General features: G+C 47.3%; 2 protein-coding genes across 6 annotated transcripts; one reads left to right on the top strand and one right to left on the bottom strand.

Annotated features, from left to right (window-relative positions):
- The first annotated feature begins 107 nt into the window (after positions 1 to 107).
- PQBP1 (polyglutamine binding protein 1) lies at positions 108 to 6,625 on the top strand. 3 transcript variants are annotated; one of them, XM_035141006.2, is made up of 7 exons: positions 108 to 172; positions 1,491 to 1,624; positions 1,798 to 1,909; positions 3,679 to 3,788; positions 4,627 to 4,740; positions 4,899 to 4,959; positions 6,414 to 6,625. In XM_035141006.2, the coding sequence occupies exons 2-7, from the start codon at positions 1,555 to 1,557 to the stop codon at positions 6,568 to 6,570; spliced, it is 624 nt and encodes a 207-aa protein (XP_034996897.1). In that variant the 5' UTR covers positions 108 to 172; positions 1,491 to 1,554; the 3' UTR covers positions 6,571 to 6,625. The 3 variants fall into 3 exon arrangements, with proteins under 3 accessions (XP_034996897.1, XP_034996896.1, XP_034996898.1); XM_035141005.2 differs by having other exon boundaries at positions 108 to 208; XM_035141007.2 differs by lacking the exon at positions 108 to 172 and adding an exon at positions 389 to 405.
- On the bottom strand, positions 6,620 to 22,267 carry SLC35A2 (solute carrier family 35 member A2). 3 transcript variants are annotated; one of them, XM_060268689.1, is made up of 6 exons: positions 22,126 to 22,236; positions 20,890 to 21,047; positions 19,022 to 19,204; positions 17,167 to 17,318; positions 15,457 to 16,178; positions 6,620 to 9,364 (listed from the first exon to the last, which is right to left on the bottom strand). In XM_060268689.1, exons 3-6 carry the CDS (start codon positions 19,077 to 19,079, stop codon positions 9,337 to 9,339), a joined length of 960 nt encoding a protein of 319 aa, XP_060124672.1. In that variant the 5' UTR covers positions 19,080 to 19,204; positions 20,890 to 21,047; positions 22,126 to 22,236; the 3' UTR covers positions 6,620 to 9,336. The 3 variants fall into 3 exon arrangements, with proteins under 3 accessions (XP_060124672.1, XP_034996893.1, XP_034996895.1); XM_035141002.2 differs by lacking the exon at positions 20,890 to 21,047 and having other exon boundaries at positions 22,126 to 22,267; XM_035141004.2 differs by lacking the exon at positions 22,126 to 22,236 and having other exon boundaries at positions 20,890 to 22,088.
- Positions 22,268 to 27,658: the final 5,391 nt, after the last annotated feature.

Raw genomic sequence — 27,658 nt, 5'->3', positions numbered from 1 at the left:
CCTCCCCCCATCCCTGTTATTGCTCAAATCCTTTCAAGACGGGAAGGGGCCCATGCGGGCTATGCTTTCGTTATAAGATGATTGGTCGAGGCACGTCACGTGATGGGGCGGGAGATGAAAAAGAGAGCCGCTCGACCCGAAGGAAGACTGAGTCTCCTTGGCTTGCGTTGAGGCGGGTATTGCCGAGAGGCGGGTTGGCTGCGCCGCGGTAGGTGGGAGGTATATGGGAGGCTGGGGGGGTCGCGGGGTGGGGGCCGTGAGGGCGTCGCGGGGTGGGGCCTGAGGGTCGAGCTGTCTCTCCCTGAGGCGATGAACGGGAGCCTCGCCTGCCATACCCTGCACGTAGAAAGCTAGCATGTAGCGGCAGCCAAGCTGGAACTTCCTTCCCTAATGTTTTCCAGGACGGTTAGTCGTGTTGCATCAGAAGCAGTGTGTGTGTGTGTGTGCAGTTATGGGGTGGTATATAAATTCAAATAATAATAATAAATATATAGCACCTTGAAGGTTGACACATTACAGACCACTGAGTATTTTATCAAACCCACGGAATATAGCTTTCTGTATACTTGCCAGGACTCTTGTTGTTTGTCCTTGCCAGGATGCTAGATTTCTGCATGCAGGGAGCCTTGGCAGCGCCCATGCATTGTCTAAAGTGGCACAGCTCAGATGTGAGTTTACCAGTTCGGTGAGTGCTAGGCCCCGGAAGTTACTGAGCTGCAAGCTTGATGTACTAATGAAACTTCAGCAAGAACTAGCCCCATGTATGATCCTCTAACCTGGACCTTGCCAGCGTTATCCAAGGCCCTCCTCTGAGGGAGGTGTGGAGGGTGGTGGTATGAGAACAGGCCTCAGCAGTGGCTGGCTGCCTATGGGATGCTCTCCCCAGGGAGGCATGCCTGGCGCCATCACTATCTGTGTTTAGGCGTTGAGCAAAAACGTTCTCATTCACCTAGGCTTAAGGGAATCAAGTGGTAATGGAAGTTAGTGAGCTTTTGGAGCTAAAGGGCAGGTTTAAATGCTTCAAATAAATCCAGGGATATCTCTGCTAAACTGGAGAGTGCAATGAGCTGAAGTAGTGTGCAGAAGGGTAAGAAACTTAACCTGTAGACAATGGCAGACAGATAAGCATTGAATCTATTAAGTCAAACAACCTTCCCCAGACTCCTGCCACAGCCTGCATCAGGCCCTTTCCCTTTGCTCATACACACAAGTTCATGTTGGTTCCTAAACTGTCCATGAAGTTGTATAGAGGAACTCATTGTGTGGTGCAGCAGTTGTTACTAAACTCCCAGGAATGGAAGTTGGCAATGCCATGAAAGGTTTTGTTGTAGCTCCGTGTTGTCAGGAAAAGAATGTGGGAAGAAATGGAGTAGAAACTCTGGCAGGGAAGCTTATAGGTTGGTTATTCCTGGAATGTAGGAAGCAAGGAGGAGATACTCAAATGTCACAAAATGTAATGTGTTTTTTTCTTCTTCTTCTTCTCTGCTCAGGAACAGGGAACTAGAGGAAAGGCTTGTCAACCTGCCTCAGCTTGAATAGTTCCTAAAGTTCCTAATGCCACTGCCAGTGGCTCTGCAGTCCCGCCTGGCAAGGCGAGGACTCTTGAAGCATGTAGAAGAGCCTGGTAAGTATAGAGGTATCCTTGGTTAGCTAGAGGATGCTTGTCTAGGCTTTGCATAAAGGAACAGAACAGAACAGTTCATTTCAAATAATCTGGCTCATGAGACTCTACTACATCTTGCCGGCATATTTTTTTCAAGCCTAATCCCGTTTCTTTCGGGCCCTCTCTTCTGTCAGAGCCAGAGGAAGAAATTATCGCAGAAGATTATGATGACGACCACATCGATTACGAAGCTACCAGGATTGAGAACCTGCCACCGAACTGGTACAAAGTCCTCGACCCTGCCTGGTAAGAGCTGTGGTGGGGAATCTCAGGTTCCGAGCTTGAATATGGTTCTCCCACGTCATGCCTCTGCCTCCCCAGGCTACACTCCTCCCCAGCCCTTTTTGCACTTAGGCCTGTAATGTTACCTCCTCCTTGCCTCTAGCCTGCACACTACTGCTTACTACCCCAGCAAGGTTGTCCGTGTCCCCACCTCTCGATAAGAGGGTAGCATGTCTTCAGCAGTGTTAGAAACTGAGATATGACAGCTAGGAGGTAAACGGTACCTTAAGCCAAGGTTATGGGTGCAGCAACTGAATGTCCAGGCATGCTTTTTTATAACAAGAATACAAAGCTGAAAATGAATGAACTGCAGCTAAAATATGTTCATTTTTCACATGGTCTAGTCCAGTGGTCCTCAACCTTGGGCCTCCAGATGTTTTGAGACTACAATTCCCATCATCCCTGACCACTGATCTGCTAGCTAGGGATCATGGGAGTTGTAGGCCAAAAACATCTGGAGGCCCAAGGTTGAGGACCACTGGTCTAGTCCTTTCCCTGCTCCCCCCATATATTCTTTTTTTTTATTAGCCTTGTTACCCCACATATATTAAGAGGGTCTCTTCTCCAGCCTTCAGAGAGTAGCTGGAAGTGGAGAGGCAGAAAAAGGTTCTCCTTTCCTTCCACTCTGCAGTTTTAATCTGAAATCTTAGGCACTCTTAGGCGCAGTACTGCGCCCAAAGCTCAGAAACTGCTTGCTCTAATGTGCCTAGAACAGGCACCCCCAAACTTCTGCCCTCCAGATGTTTTGGACTACAATTCCCATCTTCCCCAACCACTGGTCCTGTTAGCTAGGGATCATGGGAGTTGTAGGCCAAAACATCTGGAGGGCCGCAGTTTGGGGATGCCTGGCCTAGAACAATGGGAGCTTCGAACTCCCAGCACTAGTCAAGCTGCTGTATCCTACTAGCCTTGTAATGGTGGTGTGAGGTTGTAGTTACCGTAATAGTTCTCAATTACAGTTTCAGCTTTCAAGTGTGTGGTGGGAAAAATGTATCTGTTAATCTCATACTCATGATGACTTCATATTTATAAAAGTTATATACGGCCTTTCATCCATAGATCTCAGGGAGGTTCGCAACATCAAAATACAAGATAAAAATACAAAATACATAACGAAGAAAAGAACAAAACACACACACAAACACTAATAAAACCTCCCCCCAAATAATAAATCAACAAATAAGTTACAAGCGAATAAACAGAAAGCACAACGGTGTCTGGGAGTCCCATTAGTCCCATTTACTGCAGTTATTGAAGCTAAATGGGCCCATCAGTGGCTGGATGGAAGACAATTAAGAATCCATTTAATTTGTTCAGACCTGAAAGAGGGGTTGGTGGGTGAGAAGCAAGCCATGATATTTAGTTAATGAAACCGAAACCCTAGCTCCAGTAGCTACTTTTGTCCAGGGACACAACAGGAGTGTGTGTCCTGGTAAATGAGAGCAGTTGACGCTCCTGTTCCTGAGAGTTTCTGAAGCGAGTGCCAGTGGCCTATGAACTCCTCTGACACGTATGAGGAGCCTGTTGGGGTTGCAATTCTGATTAGTCCTCACCAACATGGCAAAGGTGGCTGGGGCTGATGGGAGTTGAAGCCTAGTAACATCTGGAGAGCAATAGGTTCCTCAATCCCTATGGGGACAAAACAAAGAGCAGGGTGGCTTACTCATGGTTTGGTAATGCAGCATTGGCTATGAATGGCAGTGGATGAAACCACCTCCCGTCTTCTTTCATAGCGGCCTCCCTTACTATTGGAACATAAAGACAGACCTGGTTTCGTGGCTGTCGCCCAATGATCCCAGCTCAGTGGTGACCAAAGCAGCTAAGAAACTGAAGAGCAATTTAGGTGAGGCTGCCTGCGTTTGCTTTTGGATGGCGTGTGCTGATTTTGAATGGTTTGGAGGTGAAGCTAAGGGGGAAATGTTTGGGTCTAGCCTTATGGAAGAGGGAGAAAAACCCCTGTCCTATGCGATCTGATATTTGGTCGTCGCTGGGGTTAATGGATGCCTGATATTATCAAGCATATTTTACATTTCTTATCTGCATTGAGGCATAGGGATGTGGTGGACTGTAGTTGTGTTCTGTGTTGTAAATCGAGCACTGCTAGGTGTTGTTTCTTTTTGTTTTCCAATGTATTTCTTATCAATTAAAAAATTGGTGTGGCACGAGCAAATTTTTATTCTGAAAGTGTGGCCCAGAGAAAAAAGTTTGAGAACCACCGAGCTAATCCCTGCACCAGCAGATAACACGTTATCTCTAAGACATGAAAAACTTTATCTGCTGATCTCTGCACATTAAGTTGCAGTTAAAGACACAGGAGCAAGTCAAGCTGACTTTCACGATCAGTTGGCAACTCCATAAATCTTGTGTCTAAGAGAGTGCGGGGGGAGGGGATTTCTGCTTTGATAGCAATGTGTTTTTGGAAGGCAGCTGATGAGGACTCTTAAGTGGATTTTGGACCTCTGGACTGGTTTTGGGTGGCCTAGCTCAGCACATCCTGACTTAATCCACCTTCCAGAGATTTCTTAGATGTGGCAAATGACAGTTTTCATACGTGCTGGAGAATTCTCGAAGCCCAGCAACAAATGCAGCTGTGACTTTACCGTGTAAAACAGGTCCAGGTCTGGGCCGAGGGGAGGCTATATTTGAGTACTGTAATGCAAGCTTCATGCATCTCCCCCCAGACTCCGAGGAGAAAATGGAGCACTCGTTGCATGAGAAGGTGGAGCGGGAAGAGTTGAAGGAGCGCCGCTACCACAGACGGGAGGAGCTGGCCCCCTACCCCAAGAGCAAGAAGCGTAAGGGCCACTCCCCGCTGTGGGACCCTGCCATCAGAAGGATTTGCCCAAGGGCTTGAGGGAGGGCTTCTGAGATCCATTTGCCACTGGGGAAGGGGGAGTATGGGAAGTGTGGGCGGTGGCCAAATTCCTGCATTCCTCTTGTCTGTCCTCCACAGCAAGCCGGAAGGATGAAGAACTTGATCCCATGGACCCCAGTGCTTACTCTGATGCTCCCCGGTGAGTCTGCTCGGAATGAGAGGGTGGGGAGATGTCCCTTAAGCTTGGCACAGCAGCTGAACCCCTCCCTCCCCCCACAAACGTAGACGGGGGCACCACAGGCATGGACAGAGGTGTCCAGTTCATTGGCAGAGCTTGTGCTTTGCAAACTGGAGGTCTTGGATTCAGCCTTCAGTGCTAGGGCATGTTAAATTTGCAGAGACATCATTAAAATTGCAGAGAAATCATTAAAAAGAGCTTTCAGTGCTCACAAGCCTGTCCCCTCTGCACTTCCTGCTGCCTGTTGCAGTCCTCTTAACCCAGTGAGCAACCTTCTACCCCCCCATCCCAATGCTAAGAGCAACTGGACCCCCACTGCAGACAAATCTTGGAGCATGAGAAACAGATGCTTTAAAGCACTGTTCCTAGAATAAGTACTTAAAATGTTGCCCTCAGAGGCCAAGTTGTGAAGCTTCCATTGGTTAACCAAATTTGCAGAGTTTTAACTTGTTGTTGTTGTTTTTTGCATAATCTCACAATGAAGTTCTTTTAGCCGTGGGAAGGAACAAAAAGAGAGCTTTGCAGAGCAAGCCCTAGAAGCCCAAGAGAACTTTGCTCAGCAAGCCCTAGACTCTGTGGTTTAACCCACCCAGGTGGCGCTGTGGGTTAAACCACAGAGTCTAGGGCTTGCTGATCAGAAGGTCGGCGGTTCGAATCCCTGCAGCGGGGTGAGCTCCCGTTGCCTCAGTCCCAGCTCCTGCCCACCTAGCAGTTCGAAAGCACATCAAAATTGCAAGTAGATAAATAGGGACCGCTCTGGGGGGGAAGGTAAACGGCGTTTCCGTGTGCTGCTCTGGTTCGCCAGAAGCAGCTTTGTCATGCTGGCCACATGACCCAGAAGCTGTCTGCGGACAAACGCAGACTATAGAGCAAGATGAGCGCTGCAACCCCAGAGTCGGACACGGCTGGACCTGATGGTCAGGGGCCCCTTTACCTTTACCTTTAAAAAACCCCATCCTGGAAAACCTTTTTCAGCCACTTCCTTGCCTTCTAAGATTGTAGCAGCCATTCCCATACACAGAGAAGCATATTTTTATACTCATCAGGGCCTAGAAACTTGCTTTTAAAAAGCTGTTTCTGAAAAGTCTAATTCTGTCTCCAAAATTACTGACCTCCTGTAACATTGGGCAGCACACACAAGAGACCTGGATGTTGCTTCTGTACTTTGTTCATAGAATTTTGAAAGTGTGATGGCATTTTTAAGGTGTCTTCACTCATTTAGAGAGATTCGACTCCTTATCATAAAGTGAAGTCTAGGAAATAAGAAGCAGGGGCACAGATGTATTGCCATCCAGGCAGGGAAATTGAGGCAAAGCAGGGGCCAAGTGCCGGGGAAGCTGTAACGGAGAACAGGCCAAACGTGAGGTGTGGCTGGCTAACATTGCTTCTGACATCCCTGCTCTTTCCCATTCTAGGGGAACCTGGTCCACTGGGCTGCCCAAACGAAACGAAGCCAAGACTGGCGCAGATACCACGGCAGCTGGCCCACTCTTCCAGCAGCGCCCCTACCCAAGCCCTGGTGCAGTTTTGCGCGCTAATGCGGAAGCTTCGCGGGCCAAGCAGCAGGACTGAGATGTTCATTCTTCCCTTCCCTAATGTATTTGATAATAAAGCTAGAGGAAAACAAGCGCCGCGAGTCGCTTTGCTGTGTATCATAATAACGGAACTTGCCGTGCACAGAAGAGGCTCAATCCAGGGAGCTGGGGGAACCTACAGCCCTCCAAGCACTGGGAGTCCAGCTCTTGCCAGTCTCTGTCAGCATGGCCAAATGCCGTCTGGGATGATGGGAGCTGTGGCCCAGCAATCTCTAGATGGCTACAAGTTCCCAATCCCAGCTCTATGTCAATATCTGTCTCTCCTGTGTTGGGCCAGCAGGGGCCGTACTGCATTGCAAGTGAGCACAGAAAGGATACTCTCCTTCTTTTGATGCAGTCGTTCGCTGCTTTCTTGAGGCGTTGGGTCCCCTGTGTCTGACTCAATTTCTTCTTGTAATGGTTGAAGTCTACAGAAAGCAGCTGTGATGTCATCAGGCCACAGGAGTGGCTTTCTATACCTGTAGGGAGCTACAGGTCTAGAAAGGCACCTGTTTACCTGTCTGTTAAGCCTTCTAGAGTTCTTGGTGTCTCTGCCATGCTTTTCTCACTGCTGTATATGAGCATCATGGGAACATTGTCCCATAAGGAAAAGAACTTCTGCCATCTCCTCAAGCTGATCCCATCCTTTATGTTGGTCAGTAAGGGTTGGAGAACTCAAGGCAGTGGAGCCCAGCACCGAAATGTCTTCAGCCACACCGTGTATCACCTCGATGTGTTCCAGGTAGAAAATGTACATCACAAAAGCCATATCCATTTGCCCTGAGCCAGCAGCCATGGCATGGAGCAATTTGTAAATGACAACTCCACATCTAGCTTGTTTGCTTACAAATATGTATTAGTTTCTACAATATTAAAGAAGTGTTGGAAAAGCATTGTCAGTACTAAAAATATAATGCTTTTGCTCCAAGCGCAGATCCCTTTAAGCAATGATTTTCTCATAATACTGAGTTACACATGATGCTAAAGCGCCACTCTGATGGAGGGGATGAACGAGGACTGTAGGTTCTGCATGGGCACCATCCCACTTGTTTTAGCGACAGCAAAAAATGAGGCACACATGAGGTGGCAACCTAAGCGAAATGGGTGGGTAGGTGCCTTGCCCTCACATCAGTTTCTACTCTGTTCCCAGCCTTGGAAACAGCCCAAGCATCTTTGCCTCTTCCCAATTCTCATCCCTCTGACCCACCAAACCTGAATTTAACTCTGGCCAAACAATGTGCAGGCCATACTTTTAAATAATTGCTAAGCTGCAAAGAGCAGCCAAAATCCGAGGACTGGAATTAGGATTTGGTGGGACTGTTTTGGCTTTTACTTTCCTGCAATGGGAGGAACAAAACAAAATAGGTTTGGGCACAAATTATAATCTGGCATTGTTCTTCAAAGAAAATGAATCCAAGTGCAGCTGTGCAACAAGTATTGGCATGTATGTGTAGCCCCCCCCCCAAACAGGATTCTGTCCCAAAGCATTCAGGTGCTCAGCTATTTGCCACAGGCCCTGGCTGCACTATATATTTAACTCAGTATTATACCACTTTAAACAGCCATTTCTTCCACAAAAGATTCCCAGGAAATGTGGTTTGCTGAGGGTGCTGAGAGTTGTTAGGAGACCCCCTCCCCCAATTCCCCTTGAAGCTACAATTCCCAGAGTTCCCGGAGGAGGATTGTCAAACCACTGGGAATTGTAGTTCAGTGAGGAGAATAGGCGCCTTTAACAAGCTACAGTTCCCAGGATTCTTTTGGGGAAGCCATGAGGACTTAAACCGGTATGGTACATATTTAAATGTACAGCACAGAAGGGGCCACAAAGTGCATAGTAATAACATCTAATACATGCTTGCATGAACCTGTCCTTCACTGACTGACAACTACCCATCTGGTGAACTGAGATCTGTGATAGCCATGAAAATGGAAGACAGCTGTGCTGGTCCCTTGGCCATGGTGAAGAATCCCCAATCACAGCGTGGTAGGTAGCACTGTTATCAGGACCAATCAAAACATCACAAAGTTGTGAGCAAGCTTTTGAGTTCTCCAGAAAAAACTGCTAGGTTGGATGTTGAACAAACATTGGGGTAAGGCCGGGGGGGGGGGGGGGCGGAATGAGAGAGAGAAAGATGAGACCTGCTCTGGTTGCCCCAAACTTCAGTTTGTAAGATTCTTCATGCTGGAGAAATTCTGTAAACACAACGGGCTCAGCCTCTCTAGGTAAACGGACTGGAGGATCCCCCCAGGGCTACTAAGCAATAATGGCTGCTCCCCTCTTTTTCAAAGATTCATTTCATGCTACTCTGCAACTGTGATGGTTCAGTCACACGTGGCAAATTGCTGCCTGCCGTCATAAGCAATAAGCACTAGTCAGGCCTTAAAGCAGCCTATAGCCCTGCCAGCTGTCGGACTCGGACTCCCAACAGCCACAGTCAGCAACCGTCAGGAATGATGGGAGTTGTAGTCCCAAACCTCTGGAGGCCTTACAGGTTGGCAATGGGTGCCTGAAAGAAAAGCCGCTGTCAATGGAAAGCGCATAACATCACGAATCCATGCCGATCCGATACCAGGAAGAGCAGAGTAAATGCAGGTCGCCAAAGAGCTGCCATCGCTGGGGTGGTCCCACCATCCTTGTAAACACAACGAGGCTATGAACTCGCCAGCTCCTTGGAAGCGTCAGGACGAAATCTAAAACCTGGACCTCTTCAGCCTGGGGAGGTGGAGAGCAACGGAGGTCTTGCAAGTTGTTCCCTCTGGTGCATTAAGATCCTTTTTCTTTAGCCAAGATCCTGGAAGAAAGCATGAAAATATAATGGTTGAGCTAAAAGGATAATGGACACACACACCCTTGAGAGAAAATGGAACATGCCCATGACTAAGCTCTCCTTTCAAAAGGAGACAGCTGCAGTTCTTAGGACACTGGATTCTGCACCTGACCATTGCTGCACTTGCACACTGCAGTTACAGAAACTGATAGAACAGACACAGCTGTGAGTGCTGGGAAACATCAGTAGCTATTTTGTACTGTAGCAAACCGTTTCGAGGCCTTGGGAGGGAGCTGTGTATATTCTGCTAAAAATAAATAAAAACATACACACCCACACCCAAACTAGGATATTTCAAAATTCTGCACTCATAGGAATGTAGGAAATTGCCTTATACCAGGCATCCCCAAACTTCGGCCCTCCAGATGTTTTGGGCTACAATTCCCATCTTCCCTGACCACTGGTCCTGTTAGCTGGGGATCATGGGAGTTGTAGGCCAAAACATCTGGAGGGCCGCAGTTTGGGGATGCCTGCCTTATGCCGAGTCAGATAATTAATCCAACTCACTCCTGTTTACACTGTGTTTAAAGTTTAGCGTCAAAGTGAACTGAGATCCATAGAGCAAATCACACAAAGGCTTAGGCCACACAAACAGCAGACAAGGCAATAGCCGTAATTTCTAAGAAGAGCATCTCCAAGGATCAGGCCAAAATCTTATCTGGTCCAACATCTCCCTTCCCACAGCAGCCAATAAGATGCCCCTGGGAAGCTCATGAAGAGGACATGGGCTTCCCAGCCCCCTTCAGCTGCAACTGTTCTCCTGCAAGTAAAAGTCAGAGCCATGGTGCTTTACAGACACCTACCTCTGGTTTGTAGCCAAGTGATTGTTTTTTTGGGTGGTAGTTCATTTTCCTTTTGAGATTGTGATGTGACCCAGAGCTAAATGTCTTTTAAAAATATATACAGTATGTGGCAGGTAGAATAAATATTCCCAGACTATGTTACTAAGAGAGAGAGATTGACTCATTGCAATCAATTATTTCTTTTTTTTTTAAAGTCCCTTCACATGCAAAACCTGGAACAGTAGAGTTGCTTTCTACTGAGCCAGACCACCCAGCTCTGTCTTGTTTGCAGTGGCTGGAACTGGCTCTCTCCTCCATCCTCCCACCAGGTTCTGAGACAGGAATCTCTCTAAGCCCTACTTAGAATAGAAACACAGAATTGGAAGGGACCCCAAGGGTCAACTCTGCCAACCCCTCAACGCGGGAATCTCAACATGCAGTCTCCCATCCCATTTGAAACCACACTGGACCCTGCTTAGCTTTGCAAATGTGCTAGCAACTTTATTGCTGTGTCTCTAGAATACAGGGATACCAGGCTCTTGTGTGTGCATGTGTTCTGCTAAGCTGGGGGAAGACTAGGCTACCAGCTCTCTCTGACATTTTGTTTTCTGCGTGCAGGGAGGAACGTTCAGCCACACGACTCTCAACATGCAGTCTGAAATGGCACATGATGGGTCCCGGGGTGAAATTGCATGAGTCCCGGGTGCCTTTTGCATTCAGCCCTGAGGGTTTGTGCCCTCTGGTGAAGGGACCCGCTGCCCTGTGATGTCTGGGTTGGGTTCCCTCTAATAACATCCTGGTCAGCCTTTTCCAGGGACATGCCTTGTAGCTCAGCTGTGTTCTGACACCCAGAAACATCGCCTTCTTCACCTCACCAAACCCCACCCCACTTAAACACTGCTCAGGGTCCTTCTCCACCTGGTTGGGTCCTTTTATATGTACCATGCCCTATCCTGCAACTGATTATTCCATGGGATGTGTTTGTAGGCTGACCATATCCACTTCTTTAGCTGAGAAGCAGGCTGGGCTTAGCAAAGCACTCGTTCCAGCTTCAGTGCACAGGGCTGGCACTACAACTGGGCAGAGAGAGGCTGCTAGTTTCAGGTGTCATGGAAGCAGGGGTGAAACTAGGCATGATTTCACCCAGGTCAAAGACCCAGTTTGGCACCCCCAGGCACAGGCTGAGAGCCTCAATGGCACCCTCTGGAGGCTTCACCCAGGACAAAAACAAACAAACCCAGCTATCCCACCCCAGTAGCTACAGTTTTCTATCTCAGGTGTCAAAATAACTTGCCCCTTAATTGGGGGGTGTTGTTCCTGTGGGGCTGTCCACTTGCCCAACACCTGATTATCACTTGGCACCTGTACAGCTTGAGATCAAACCAGATGATGCAGATCCCTTCTAGCAGGGAGCCATGTCTTTGCCACCAGGAGCCAGGCAGGTGGGAGCAGCTTGAGAGAAACATGTGGGTTCTCCATTCCTGATTTACGGTATCTGAGGAGGCCACAGAGCAAATAGAAGTAGCACCACGGCACCAAAGTCCTGCTTCCCGTGGGCTTCTGGTTGGCCACCACCAAAACAGAAGGTTGGACTAGATCAGCTTTTGGCTTGATCCTGCAAAGCTCTTAGGCTCTTGTTCTAATAGGAACATAGAAAAGTGCCTTATACCAAGTTAGGCCAACTTGCTCAGTGAGGCCAGGATCTGGCCCAGTCCTGCCTGGGAATGGCATTAGCACTGGAACTGTCTGCATGCCAGCCATGTGCTATGGCCCTTTCGGCAATGAGATGTGTGTTGTAGGAGCATCAAGACAAGATGCATCCCAGAGAGTGAATTTCTAGAGAAATGGGGAGGACTGAAACCTGAAGACTAGCATTCCATATTTATATACATATTTTTAAGACACACCCCAAAATCTCTCTCCGGAAGACAGTCCTTTATCAAGGACAAGTACCAGAAACCAAGGCCTCTCCCAGATAAAAAGGGGTGACTGAAGGCTATGCAAGAAGTTCGTGTGCAGCTTATTTCTGGGACTGGGCACAGCTCTGCACAAACTAAGCCAGACTCTTGACACAGAGCTATGGCACTATCTTATGACTGTAATTTATCATGTTGTGTCCCTAGATCTGACTAAATAAAAATGTCAGATCCCGAGCACTGAAATATTTAGCCAATCAGAAACATTTGTTTAAAGGGGTGTTCCAAATTTATCAGGCAGATTTTTTAATTCAGAAAACCTAACTACTTAATAGAAGTAGTTAAAAAAATCAGGGCCAGATTAGAGGGTCCCAGATTAGAAGAGGTATCTCCCCCTTTTTTCTTACACACAGGAGGAAAGGTCTCTTCTAAGATGAGGTCTACTGAGATATGTGCATCCATCATCTAAAATGAAAATGATCTTCTCTCTTTCAGAGCTATTTAATTTAGCTTTAATTGAGTGACCATGAATCCATTTAATCAGCAGGCAGACCCCCTATTTCTTCCTAAACCCAGCTGTAGCTTTTGGCTGTGGCTACTTTATGTGGTCACATAAACATGAACATAAACGCGGGTGACGCTGTGGGTTAAACCACAGAGCCTAGGGCTTGCCGATCAGAAGGTCAGCGGTTCGAATCCCGGCAACGGGGTGAGCTCCCGTTGCTCGGTCCCTGCTCCTGCCAACCTAGCGGTTCGAAAGCACGTCAAAGTGCAAGTAGATAAATAGGTACCGCTACAGCGGGAAGGTAAACGCCATTTCCGTGCGCTGCTCTGGTTCCCCAGAAGCGGCTTTGTCATGCTGGCCACATGACCTGGAAGCTGTATGCCGGTTCCCTCGGCCAATAATGCGAGATGAGCACCGCAACCCCAGAGTCGGTCACGACTGGACCTAATGGTCAGGGGCCCCTTTCATCTTTTACTTTATGTTGTCAGGGAAAAGCATCACGAACCCAAACAGCTGCAACTCCTTTTATTACCTTTAGTGTTCCAAGGCTAAATCCCTGCACTGAAAAAGGATTGTTCTCCAGATCCTGGCTCAAAATCAATCTTTGCCCCCTTGTCTACCTTAAGGCTGACCCAGAGCCCCAATCCGATGAGGGTCTTCCCCCCCCCCAATACCACCCCAAGCGCCTTCCAGTGTTAATAGGGTTAGACATGCAGTGAGTGAGGCAAAGGTCTGCCCTTTCCGAGGCTTCCTCAATCATTAAGCAATACGGCTAAATAAATACACTCTCTTTATTCATCTGTGGTTCATGTACATTGGCAAAACGGTACAGGCTTTTTTTCTGTAAAAAAAGCAGGATTCATAGAAAATGATCAGCAATCTAAAAACCTTATATATATATACAGATACCGTGTTACTTTTGATTATCTTCCCACCCCAACACAAAACCTGACTGACACGCCTAATGCCAAAAAACCCTTTCTAGGTTTAGTGATCCCCACAAAACATCACTTCCAGCCAGAACAGAATGTGTAAGGATTCTTAAAAAGGCAGCTGCTCTCCCACCAACCCTCAAGCCTCCATGAGCAGAGCTGGGGAAAGTGAGGCATCAAAATGGACACGGCTGCCACCGTATAAGTCCCAGTGCCTACTCCTCCATGGCTGAACCCTTCGGGCTCCAGTTTGCACAACTCGGTGATCCACCAAGCTGAGCACAGCCCACCGAACACGTATGGCAGCTCATAAGGGGATATATGGCTGCGCTACACTCAGTGGGCCTTACACTGTGCAGGCTGCCAAGCTAGCAAGGAATCCTGGTTGCAATTTAGTCCCAGCCAACGTTCTACGCTGCAGGGTATGAAAGAATCTGAATGGTGCCGATTTCCAGCTTTCTGCCCCACCCCAGTGGCAGCCATTTGATTCCACAGTATCAGGCGTTCAAGTCTTGGGTCCGCAGGTACCTCCATTGAGCCACAGCATAAGGCAAGTGTTTATGAAGATTTCCCACCTCCCTTAGATCTCCCATCTGTGCAAGTCAGTCCTCTATACACTGTCAACAAGGGACATCCCTGTCCCATCACCCCCCCACAACTGCTGCTATTTCAAGCATTAAATGAGGCAAGCAGATTGCAGTTTGGTTCTGCAATGTCTTCCACAGGAAAATCTTTGTTAGTAACTAGTGATTCATGCTCCCCCTCCATTTACCCAGTGATCCTCAAAGACTATAGACACTAAATACATGCTGAGGGCAGGAAATAATTAAGGTTGCCTAGAACCCAGCTCCAATCCTGCTATGATCCAGTAGTTCCAATTATCCACCCAGAGCCAGAGGAGGAAGAGAACCAGGACTCCTAGCAGCCTCCTCCCTCACTACCATTTATGGCCTCACTAGGATTTATGGCCTACTTGAAATGAGGCTGCACTTTAAATTTTAATACTGTATTTTAATTAATTGTTTTTATGTTTTATTGTAATTCTGTTGGTGTCAGCCGCCCTGAGCCCGGTTTTTGACTGGGGAGGGCGGGGTATAAATAAAAATTTATTATTATTATTACCAACTTCCCCTATCTGGCTCTCCTCTCCTCTCAATTCTTCTCACTTCACAAACATACGAGTTCTGCCACTCTCACCCTCCCACAAGCGCACACACTCAGAACTCTTCTCATTTAATTTTCATCTACCACAGTAGATTAATTTAAGAGATTCCCAGTGACCAGTGGTAAGCAAGCAAAATCCTACCACGTCAAAGGTGTCATTTTTAAAAACGGCACTAAAAAACCCCAAAACAACCCAGAACATTTTTATGCTCCACAATGGCAGATGAGGTCTCCTTCCACCCTTCTCTGCTTATGCACAGCCGCGTGATCTCCACAGCAACATACACATCCCCTTCAGTGGCTGTATGGGATCCTTCGTTCAGAGTGTTCATACAAAAATACACCTCTTTGTAAATTTGCTCCCCGCTGACCAAACAAGAGGGAGTTTTGTGGGTCTCAAGGCAAAGGACCCAGGTGATTCCAAAGCAGCTTTTTGCCCTTCAGCTGCTTCTCTTGGTGGGGCAAGGATTGTCCCCAGACAGGCATAGTGGAGAAAGAGACGTAACATTTAAGAGTCAGGGAGAAGTTGAGTTGGCAATGGAAGAAGTGAGATGGGGATGACGTGGGAGAGAGTGGGTGAGTGGTCAGCACAAAGTTAGGGGGGGGCAGAAGAAGAGATAAGCATGAGGCAGGAGAGCATCAGAGGCAGGATAGGTTTAAATTGAATGGGGAGGACAAGTGTTGTGGAAACTTCACAAGAAACCAGTAACAGGTATGGAGGATGTGCTCTTTTTCTTCTCAATTGACCAACACTGACTTGGACAGGAAGCCATCTGTAGTCACAGAAGGAAGTTCCTTGCTCTGTGCTGCGTGGCCCTGATGCTCTGTAGCTGTCCCCGCTAAGGAGCGGCTGGCCAAAGGTCCCTTGGGCAAGCTGTATAGATAGACAGCCCCTATGACCAGCCCTGCCCCTAGAGCAAAGAGCAGGTTGAGGTGGAAGTCAAAGAGGTAGATGGAAGCCACAGTGGACACTACGATGGAGAAGGAGGTGGCAAAGCCCTTGAGGATGTTGTCGGCGTATTTCACCACCACAGCCACCAGCAGGCCGCCAAAAGCTTGGTTCAGGATCACTCCCCACACAAGTGGGGTGTAGCCAAAGAAGAATCCACGCTCAGCCACGGCTGCCCCCTCTGTGGACCACAGCCCCAACAGCCCCAGCAGGGTTCCGAAGATGCCTAGTTGGACGTTGCGTAGCCAGACGGAGGCTGCACTGCCCTTGAGGATCTTTTCAAAATAGACTCCGGCAAAGCCAGATGACAGGCATGAGACCACCACGGCCACAAGCCCCACCATGTAGTTCTGTTGCATTCCCTGGCCTCCAGGGGGTGATCTGCCCCCTGCCTGCTGCTGCTCCACTTGGACAATGGCCACACCGACAAAGAGGAGCACAAGGGACAGCCACTGGAGACGGGACAGGCTCTTGCGGAGCATCAGCACAGAGAAGACAGCTGTGGTGAGGATCTTCAGTTGGTAGGTGACCTGAGAAAGGCAGTGCAGTTTAGTAGGCATCCCAACATGCCGTGCGATAGGAAAACGTCCAGCCAGGGTGGGACCAACAGCACAGGCCCAACCTCTATTCTCTAGATAGCTACAGAGGTTCACATTGTTACTAAAACAGACAACGGCCTCCAATGCAGTAGTACTGCAGTTTAGTACCCCAATTCTGTTTCAGATCATATCCTGTTCTCCATATACCAAATTCAGCTAAGGTGTCAAATTGTGTGGCATTGGTTTAACCAATTCAAAATGAACTCACTTTAACCCCTGAAAACCAATGCAGTGGTAGAGGCTCAGAATCACATACCCAGGAGTGTGCATACCGCAATTCCATAGAAGTAGAGATGGAGCGCATAAATACAAGCCTTTATGACTGTGGGAACAATGAGAATAAGTGGGCGATACCTGCTAAGTTCTAAGATCCCAGAAGGACAGTTTGCTCTTTCCCCTAACTAACAGAACCAGAATTATACAAAAATAGTTGTTTTTTTAATGAAGAACTTCCCACATTTAGAAAAACCGCTGAATTGGTTAATTTGCATAATTTATACAGATGAAATATTCCTGCTTTTCTGTGCACAAAATATGCAGGGTTCCTCTGTCCACTGGAGAATAGAATAACTGCCAATGAACAGCGGTCTATGGCAAATGCTCTCACTGTAAAGATAGGGGTGAACTATTAACCAAGGCTTGGAAAATAAAACTATAGGTATGGTCCCACACAGCAGCGGACATTTCTGGTTGCCTCCACATGACTTCACTAAGACCCGCTGCAGGAGCTTTAAGGAATTATTGTAACACATCTCAGGATACCCACCCTTCATGGCTTCATTCAACATTGTGGAGGTGGGAAGAACCGGATGTGAGCATCTATATAAAGCGGGCGAATGAAAGTGAGTAGGCCACCCTCTTCGGAAGAACTTGCAAGGGAGGACCTAAGATCACTTGGGTCCCAGAGCTGGTGTCTCACCTGGAAGGTGGCTGCAGGCAGGTTGGAGATGGCCACATATTGGAGGTTGTTTTGGAGGGTGTAAATGAGAGAAGGCACTGCGAGTTTGAGTGTGTCCATATACTGCACCACAATCGAGTCATACAGGGAAGCAGCAAACTGTTTCAGGTTACCTGGGAAAGGAGAGACAGACAAAGAGACCACTGTTTTGGTTGGAAATAAACACTGTTGTTTTTAACAAGGGTCATATATGTAACTGACAAGGGATGAAAGAGGCTGTAATGATGGCTTGGCAGAGCACCCACCAAGCTCTCTCTTATGTGAGTCAACATACAAAAGGAATCCTTTACTTTCTAGTCTGAACAGCAACAGAGGCTTTGGCACTCCATGCACTTGCCTCATGGTGAACACACAGTTACAAGCCTAGTGCTACTCTTCACGGGGGGAATGGGGAGTACAAAGTACTTCTTAGCCAAGGCCTTGGCTAAGGTAGAAGCATATGAAGTTAATAATGGGGAGCATGGTAGAAATCCCTTGAGGTGAATGGGCCTGTGCCAGTTTGGCAGGGAGCAGCCTGGGCACCAATCCCTAGACTACAATGTGCAAAATGGAGTAAGCATTAGAACATAATAATTTACACAGCTGGTCATCCCACCTGATCTCAACGTTTTGTCTACCAATACAGTCGTCCCTCTGCTTACGTATCGCTCTGGATACGTAAACTTCGGGTTGTGAACGCGGCAAACACGGAGGTGTATACTTCCGGGTTTTGCCATGCGCACATGTGCAGAAGCGCTCAATCGCGCCATGCACGTGCGCAGAAGGGCGCCTCCAGTTACGAGGTTTTCGGGATGTGGCCAGGCCTCCAGAATGGATCCTGTTCATAACCGGAGGTAGCACTGTAGTGGCTAAACGCTTCAGGGAGGAGCACAAGCGGACCCTGAAAGCATTACCTAACACCCTATTGACAATCCCCTCAGGCAGTGTGAGAGGCATACTGCTGGCTACTGTAGGTAATAGCCAGAGATCTTCCAACTAATCTGTTTATAAAGGAACTGATGCTAGTGGCTACCTCCACATCTTAGAGCTATCAGTTCTGTAGGTTAATTATACAATGTGTCACTAATGACTTCCTTTTACTTCAAATCTAAGGCCTATTAATTTAAGTGGATGGTTGAGTTTTTGTTTTTTGATAGAGGGGTAAAATAAGAATGTGTGTGTGTGTGTGTGTGTGTGTGTGTGTGTGTAAATACTATCATGTATTTATATTTACAGCAATAGCATTATGGTCATAGAGAGCCAAGTCCAGAGGCAAGACAGAGCAAGGACAATTAAATGAAACAAATCACTGACAACAAGAGTGATTCAAGTTTTCCAAGCTAGCCACTAAAGGTAAAGGGACCCCTGACCATTAGGTCCAGTCGTGACCGACTCTGGGGTTGCGCGCTCATCTCGCATTATTGGCCGAGGGAGCCAGCGTACAGCTTCTAGGTCATGTGGCCAGCATGACAAAGCCGCTTCTGGCAAACCAGAGCAGCACATGGAAACGCCGTTTACCTTCCCGCTGTAGCGGTTCCTATTTATCTACTTGCATTTTGACATGCTTTCGAACTGCTAGGTTGGCAGGAGCTGGGACCGAGCAACGGGAGCTCACCCCATCACAGGGATTCGAACCGCCGACGTTCTGATCAGCAAGCCCTAGGCTCAGTGGTTTAACCCACAGCGCCACCTGGGTCCCTTAAGCTAGCCACTAGTCTTCACCAAAGCAAAAGCTCAATGATCCACCCAGCAAGACTACCAGTGAACACAGGCTAATGCGCTGGGAATGGAGGATTGCTGCAAGGCTTTCCATCTTCTGAGGCACGGTAGTCCCCACCTTTTTTCTGAATGAAGATGAGCAGCAGGCAGGTGGCCCCCTTAAGGATTTCAGCCATAACCACAGCAGAAGTGGCAAAGAAGCGGTCCCCAGGCAGCGTGCGCACATAGCGGATGCTGAGGATGAGAGAGGCATTCTGAACCACCAAGACAGCTAAGCTGATGTACTTCAATCGTCTGTTACCTGGGAAAAGAAAAGAAGTAGGGATCAGCTCAGTTTCTCACCCTGCAGCGGAAAGCTGCGATAAACAACTACCTACCACAACCAAGGTTTGAACAACGGAGACACAGGAGAGATGATGTTTGGGGAACCACCACCTCTTTCAGAAACAAAGCTGGGGATATCCAATGAAGGACATGGAAAACCCCACACAATGGGAGCAATCTGAGTTCTCCAGGGCCAAGTCCATCAGTGACCAGAGAGGCAGGCATGAGTAACTGGAAGCCCAAGGGTTACATCCAGACTGTCCATGTTTTAGCAGCCTCCCCACTGCAGTTGCCCACACTGAGGTGGGGAAGCTGCATAAACAGTGGCGACAACCCACTCTGGGAAATGGGGGAAAGGGAAGCCCTAGCTCAGGCATAGGCAACCTTTGGCTCCCAGATCTTTTGGAACTACGACTCCCATGATCCCCTAGCTCCTCAGAAAGTGACCCTCTCACACAACTAGTTGCTGACAAGAGCACTAAAGTCTTGGCACACTAAGCCCTTGTTTGAAACAAGCCAGGTATTGGCAAACACAAACTTAGTATGGGTGCTTTCTATGTGGTGGGGGTGCAGGGGGGGGACTCCTTTAAACAAACATTTAAACAAAACAGAGGGAAGTATAAGGACACCCCAGACTCATGGAAATCCATGGAATGATGTCCTAAGGCAGCGATATCCAACAGGTCAATCGCAGAATGATCGCGGTCAATCGCGGGCTCCCTTTTGATTGGCAGCTGTAAAAAGAATTGTGTTGGAAATCTCCGCGCCCCCCCCCCCCGCCATCATTGTTTTGTCCGTGAAATAGACGGCTGTAAATGATAATAAACTAGTCTTTTTCGCTTCGCTACTTGTTAGCGTCATGATTTTTTTTGAGCAGTTTATGTCCTTCCCCTCAAAAAGAAGCTCAGCAACTTTGGTATCCCCCCCCGTAAAAAAGCTCAACGACTTTGCTCCCCCCCCCAATGATAATGGGTAGGTCATTGCCAGTTGTCTTATGTTGGGAGTAGAACGTAGCTTCTAGGGAGTTGGACGTGCCTGTCCTAAGGCATCTAAGGCGGTAGAGAATGAGATGCGTTAGGGGATAACTAACAAAAATTATAAAGCAACACAGTGATCTCAAGTTTTATAGTTGATGTAAAAAAAACTTTTAGTGTTAGTACTGAAGTTGATGCACTTTGTAAAGTTGGAAATAAATAAATAGTGAAAAAAGTTACACGTGAATTAAAATAAAGGGCCCAGAGATTTTTAGGATGAAGGCAAGTCCTGCATTTATGAGAGCTAATGGTTTCCTGCACCATTTGCTGCTGGAGGCTCGCCTGATTACCTGACTGCTGGCACCAAAGGGGAATCATAAGGTTTCTTTCCAATCTAACTGGCAAATAGAATTACAGTGGTACCTAGGGTTACAGACGCTTCAGGTTACAGACTCCAACCCAGAAATAGTACCTCGGGTTAAGAACTTTGCTTCAGGATGAGAACAGAAATCGTGTGGCGGCAGTGGGACGCCCCATTAGCTAAAGTGGTACCTCAGGTTAAGAACAGTTTCAGGTTAAGAATGGACCTCCAGAACGAATTAATTTCTTAACCCGAGATACCACTGTACTACCATTAAATAAACTTCCCGGCTGAGCAAAATCCCATCCCTCTTGCAATACTTCACACCTACTAATCCAGGTCTCAGAGCTCCAGTCGCATGCGAAAGGTCAGGGTTTTCCACCCCACTGTTCTGACGCACAAACCGGATCCTAGAGAGCTGGCATCCTTATCTGCTTGGCTCAGCAAACAATATCTTGCACCTGCCATGGGAGACACACGCAGACCTAGCAGGAAGTGGGGACAGAAAAATGGCACAGCCACAGCTTGCTGAACTACATTCCTATGAACAGCAAAGTGTAGCCACCTGCTACCTGAAAGAGAAAGTCAAACAGCAAGAAGCCTAATACAAGCTATGGAAATAATTACAATAAAGAGCTGTACAGGCATTCCCCACCTAAGTTCCTGGAGTCACTTAGGATGTCCTAATAGGACTGCAGAACTAACTGTAAAGAATAACTGCCTTAAAGGAATATAATGAAGGCTCATTTTGGTCAGCAACCCACCTCCCACAGGAGATAGGCATGGCAATGATGATGACCTCCTAACATTTATCCCCAGAATCTGGAAGTCAGAGGTATAATTCCTTTGAAAGTGAAGGTAGAACTTTTACACATCATCAGAGTTTACCATTTGGTAAGCCAGCCTTCCAGATCTTCTTTTCACTAGTAGCTATTACCATTTCTATTCATTCTGATCACAAATCCTCCAACACACTATAAACTGTTATCAAAATTGTAATGAAATACATTCTCCTGGCTCACCATGGTGACCTAAGGCTTCCCTTTAATATTTCTTTGAGCTCTTCCTCTCTCTTTTAAAGGGGAATTTACAGCGTAACATGGGGACAGACTTTCTTGCAGGGATTCACACTCCCAGGATCCCAACCAAAATGGCTAAAATACTCCTCCTCCTCCTGCTCCTCTGTGCACTAAAATTCCCCCCTTCAACCTGCAGAGAAGGACAGCACAGCATTCTTTCACCAGCAGCCATGTGTGTGTGTTATACATACATATACATATTTATACATACATATATAGTTCTCTCTCTCTCTGGCTAGCCCAGTACAGTACTGTATACAGTATGTCTCTCTCATGTCTATCGGGAGAGAGAGGCATCTATATATCTGTCTGTATGATACACGTGGGGGGAGAGAAAGAGAGAGACTCATCCGGCCTCAAAGGGACTCCTGTCCCCCCCTTATCCGCCTGCCCTCCCGCTGCCCAGCACCACGGCAGGTTGCGGGGCGTTGAGGCGAGGGGGATGTGGCGCCCCTCGCCGTCTCCCGAGCCCCCCAACTCTCACCTCCTGCGGCCACCGGGCTCCCGCCGCCGCTGCTCCCCAAGCCCCCAGCCGCTGCCATGGTGGCAACCGCCGGGCAACCGAGTTTCCCCGCCGCAGCCGGCACTTCCGCATGTCAGCGTCCCGACGCACTTCCGCTTCCGAGGAGCGGGGCGGGAAGGCCATTGAGAAGGGCTGCGAAGGAGCGGGCAGAGCGGCCTTGCTCTTTCCGGAGGACTCCGAGGCTACAGGAAGGAGGCGGGGCCGCCCGCTGAGAACCATAGAGTCATAAAACCATAGAGTTGGAAGGGACCCTGAGGGTCATCGAGTCTGACCCCCTGCACAGCAGGAATCTCAGCGAAAGCATTCCTGACGAAGGGCCACCCAACCTCTGATCAAAAACCTCCAAGGAAGGAGAGTCCAGAAGCCTCACGAGTTCCAGAAAGTTGTTCCTGTTGTTTAGTCGGAATCTCCTTTCTTATAACGAAGACATTGGTTTGGGTCCTGCCCTCCAGAACGGGAGAAAACAAAAAAATTTTTATGGTACTGTATATAAATCTTGTGAAATAAAATAATTGGGGGGGGGGGGCTCCAGCTGTTTTCTCTTCCACTTCCCCAGTCCTGTTACTGCTTTCAACTTCGCAGTTCCCTTCCCATCACACACAGACTGCATTTCCTTAAAAGTGTTTTGGAAAATATGTCCCTAAAATGCGCAGCCTTTTAGGAAGGACAGACGCGGGTTGGAAGCTCCAAAATTTGCACTAAGTTCAGCTCCGCCGGGAAATGACAGAGACCACACGATGCTGTCAGGAAAAACAAACTGATCCTTTTATTACAGAAAAGAAAGAACTACAGCTGTAGGGTCCCTGCCTCAAAGAATGTAGGAAGGAACCCCGGGAAATGGTGCATCTCCCTTTTACACCTTTCTGTCGCCACATGGAAATCCCTGGACTGGGAGGGACAGGAAAGACAAGGAAAATGGGTGCTGATGGGATTAACTGGGTATTGATACGACTATTTCTTCATATGGTGAAATGTCAATTGTTCTCCTCCGTTGCTGATGGGTTTCCCTTTGTTTGATCAGTCTAGATGGGAGTTGAGGTGGGGGCCGTTCCTGGCGATTGCCAGGGGTTGGGGTCCATCCGGCAGGTGTTTCCCCCCAGGTCACGCAAGGATGATCCCTGGGATTATGTAAAAGGTGACACTTCTGGAGGTTTGAATAAACTGTCCCAGTTAATCCATCTTTGTCCATGGGTGTCTTTTGAATCAGGGAGGCGATGGGGCAAGGTTCAGGTGGGCTGGGGTCATGCAGCATTTCCTTTTACAGGAGACATATCTAATACAGAGAATTCTATGCAAAAGGTAGTAGTCCTGATATATAAAGGTTCTGAGACATAAAACAGCAATTCTAATACAGAGAGACCCTAGCATACGTCATGAATAAGACAGCAATTCTAATACAGAGATAATCTAGCATAATTTAAGGCAAAAGGTTCTGTAGTGATAATCTAAAGGAGTCTGGGGCGGAGGGGAAGGTGGAGAAGGGAAATGTGTGAGCTTATGCTAACGTTGAGACATTTGTGCATATGCAGATCCTTGATCCTTAGATCCTTAAGCGTTCCTTCAGGCAGGGTCGTGTCCTAGCGGGAGGGGTGAGGAGACGGGGAAGATGGCATTGAACAGGATTCTGGGTAGTTGCAGCTGTCAAATTCTGTCACCCCTCTCTGTTCATTAATAATGGTGTCCTGCTCCCCCCCCATATAATTTTTATAACAGAAGCAAACAGGAAAGTACAATATAAAAAGGTCATATATTCATTTATTTCATTGCATGTATATCCCCACCTTCCGCCACACCCAGAGCTCAAGGGGGCATGCGTGTTTCTCCCCCTTCTCATTTAACCCTCACAACAACCCTGTAAGTTAATTCGTCTGAGAGACAGGGACTGGTCCACAAGGTCACACCCAGTAAGCTTCATGACGTAGTGGGGATTTGAACCCTGGATCTCCCAAGTCTTTTTAAAAATTTGCTCCTTTTCCCTTTTGGGGTACTCAAGAGCCCATATATAGAGTCCTTTTGTAGGTTCTCTATCGGTAGGAAAAAATAACAGAGACCAACCAGAGAATATTGAGAAGCAAAGCAGCTAGTAAGCCTGATCTTTATTAACTGTTGCAACAGGGTGCTCCCCCACACGCAGGAGAGAGGAGGATGACCCAGATCAAAGATGTGCCCCCCCCCTTATATAGACATTTTAAATTGCCCGCCCTGGAGTCCAAGACCACCCCCAGAAACATCATACATACATCACAGAAAAGGCAGTCTGCAACAGAAATCTGAGTGCATTGTTTTATCTCCTGTCTGGCAAGTTACCTGATTGCATTATCTGGGTTTTGGCCACTCTTTTGTTTTTATAACTACTTAATTCCTGAATCTAGGTCACAGGTCACAGGCTCACACCCTGTTCATATCTTGAATGTGCCCTTAAGACAATCATTGTGAGAACAGGATTTGTGAGGAAAGAGACAATGGGGAGGTTTCCCACTTTGACCTTGCAGAAAAATATTTGAGGTCAGTTTCTTCAGGACCTTTCTGTGGGGTTTCAGACATGTGGTTTATATATACAGTTATGAACATATATGTATGTATGTGTGTGAATGATCTTAAAATTCTTATAACAATCTATCTATATATATATATAAATGTAAAAAGGGTATGTGGGTGGGCCTCCACTTTTCTCCAAAACCGCTTGACCGATTGCGTTCAAATTCAGACACAACATCCCATGTGAATGTCCGAAGGATCTTAGAAAGTTTCCTAAGACAAATTTCACACCTGGGCCACGTAAAAACCCCAAAAACCCATGTTCAAGAACTCACAACTCACCCTAAAGTGCATGCTGGGAAAAGAACCAGGTTGCAAACCAGCGCCCTCTAATGGCGGCTGCACTGGTACTGCACCTATAAAACCTTCCCTCTCAACAGCACCTCGGCTCCCGTTTACATACTAGGCAGAAGCCTTTACAGACTAGGCCGAATGGAGGTACTGAGTCGCCTGGGTGGGGGTTGGGGGGAGGAGGGGATGGGATAGGTCAGGACACGGTGGGGCCAGTCACAGGGATGAGTCAGGGGTTGGGGGGGAAGAGGGGGCGTGATACGTCATGGTTCAGGAGAGGGTGGGGGGAATCACAGGGATGCACCTGCGTAAACAGAACCTGCGTAAAACGGGGACTCTGAAGGTCAGGGGAGTCTGAAGGGGGACTCTGAGGACCCATTTCACAGACTAAGCCACAGCAACGCGTGGCAGGGCCAGCTAGTATATAATATTTTTTATTAAATTTTCTGTTTTACAATTTCAAAAAACAACAACCAGTTTACAAACTTTAAAATCTCCAAAGACTTCCCTTCTTCTTACCATGGTTCATTTCACATATCCTATACCCCTGCATATTTTACTACAGTATAACCATTCAAATCAATTTTCCACTTTTACATCCATCAAGCATTATTTACTCTGTTTTTCTTCATGCTGCCAGCGTTTTCAGCTGTACAGTTGTTATCCATATACTCAATAAATGTTTTCCAATCTTCTTCAGACATATGTTCTTCTTGCTCTCTTATTCTATATGTTAAATCTGCATATTGTGCATATTCTGTCAACTTACGTTGCCAATCCTCTTTAGTTGGGTCGTTGCTCACTTTCTATTTTGGGGCTAACAAATATAACCTTTTCTGACACCTGGGGATTTCAGTCTGGGTTATCCCCAGCAAAAAGGACTATGTTTTTTGGGCGGAAGTAAACATTTTTTTCAGTTCATTATAGATCATTTCCCAATACTCTTTTAGCAAATGCAAAAGTGCCAAATGCTTTGAACCTGCTTAAAAACACAATTCTTAGAAGCTCAACTGGTGTATACCTTATGGGGTATACAAGAGCCCTTATAGATTCCTTTGTAGGTTCTCCATCGGTTGGAGAAAATAACAGAGGCCAACCAGAGAATATTGAGAAGCAAAGCAGCTAGTAAGCCTGATCTTTATTGAACTGTTGCAACTGTTATAAAAAATTATATTGGGGGGGGGGAGCAGGATACCATTATTAATGAACAGAGAGGGGTGACAGAATTTGACAGCTGCAACTACCCAGAATCCTGCTCAATGCCATCTTCCGCGTCTCCTCACCCCTCCCGCTAGGACACGACCCTGCCTGAAGGAACGCTTAAGGATCTGCATGTGCACACATGTTAGCATAAGCTCACACATTTCCCTTCTCCACCTTCCCCTTCGCCCCAGACTCCTTTAGATTATCACTACAGAACCTTTTGCCTTGAATTATGCTAAATTCTCTCTGTATTAGAATTGCTTTCTTATTCATGACGTATGCTAGGATCTCTCTGTATTAGAATTGCTTTCTTATTCATGACGTATGCTAGGATCTCTCTGTATTAGAATTGCTGTTTTATGTCTCATAACCTTTATATATCAGGACTACTACCTTTTGCATAGAATTCTCTGTATTAGATATGTCTCCTGTAAAAGGAAATGCTGCATGAACCGTGTATGACCCCAGCCCACCTGAACCTTGCCCCATCAACCATCCTGATTCAAAAGACACACATGGACAAAGATGGATTAGCTGGGGCAGTTTATTCAAACCTCCAGAAGTGTCACCTTTTACATAATCCCAGGGAAAATAAAAAAATTCCTTCAGTAGCACTTTAAAGACCAACTAAGTTTTTATTTTGGTATGAGCTTTCATGTGCATGCACACTTCATCAGATACACAAAAAGCTCATACCAAAATAAAAACTTAGTTGGTCTTTAAGGTGCTACTGAAGGAATTTTTTTATTTTGCTTCAACTCAGACCAACACGGCTACCTACCTATAACCCCAGGGATCATCTTTGCGTGACCTGGGGGAAAACACCTGCCGGATGGATCCCAACCCCTCGGCAATCGCCAGGAACGGCCCCACCTCAACTCCCATCTAGACTGATCAAACAAAGGGAAACCCATCAACAACGGGAGGAGAGTGATTGACATCTCACCATATGAAGAAATAGTCGTCTCTGCACCCAGTTAATCCCATCAGCACCCATCCTCCTTGTCCTTCTCCTCCCTCCCAGTAAAGGGATTTTCACTGGGGACAGGAGGGTATAAGAGGGAGGTTCACCATTTCCCGGGGTTCCTTCCTACATTCTTTGAGGCAGGGACCCTACAGCTGTAGTTCTTTCTTTTCTGTAATAAAAGGATCAGTTTGGTCGTGTGGTCTCTGTCATTTCCCGGCGGAGCTGAACTTACTGCAAATTTTGGAGCTTCCGACCCACGTCTGTCCTTCCTAAAAGGCTGCGCATTTTAGGGGCATTTTTACCATAACACAACTCACACGCAAGAGAAAGGAGGAGGACCCAGAACAAAGGAGCGCCACCAGTTCAGGGTGGATTGGACAATGTTGATTTTTGGGGTGTTAACTACGACCCCCGATTTGATGTATCAATTACTCCATTTGTGGGGTGATGCAAAACACAGGGATTTTGCTGCAAAACAACTGCAAAACTTTGGCA

Source organism: Zootoca vivipara, chromosome 16, assembly GCF_963506605.1.
Source record: "Zootoca vivipara chromosome 16, rZooViv1.1, whole genome shotgun sequence".
Classification (NCBI taxonomy): Eukaryota; Metazoa; Chordata; class Lepidosauria; order Squamata; family Lacertidae; genus Zootoca; species Zootoca vivipara.
The sequence above is the reverse complement of the archived record's forward strand: the minus strand, read 5'-3'. Positions and strand labels throughout refer to the sequence as shown.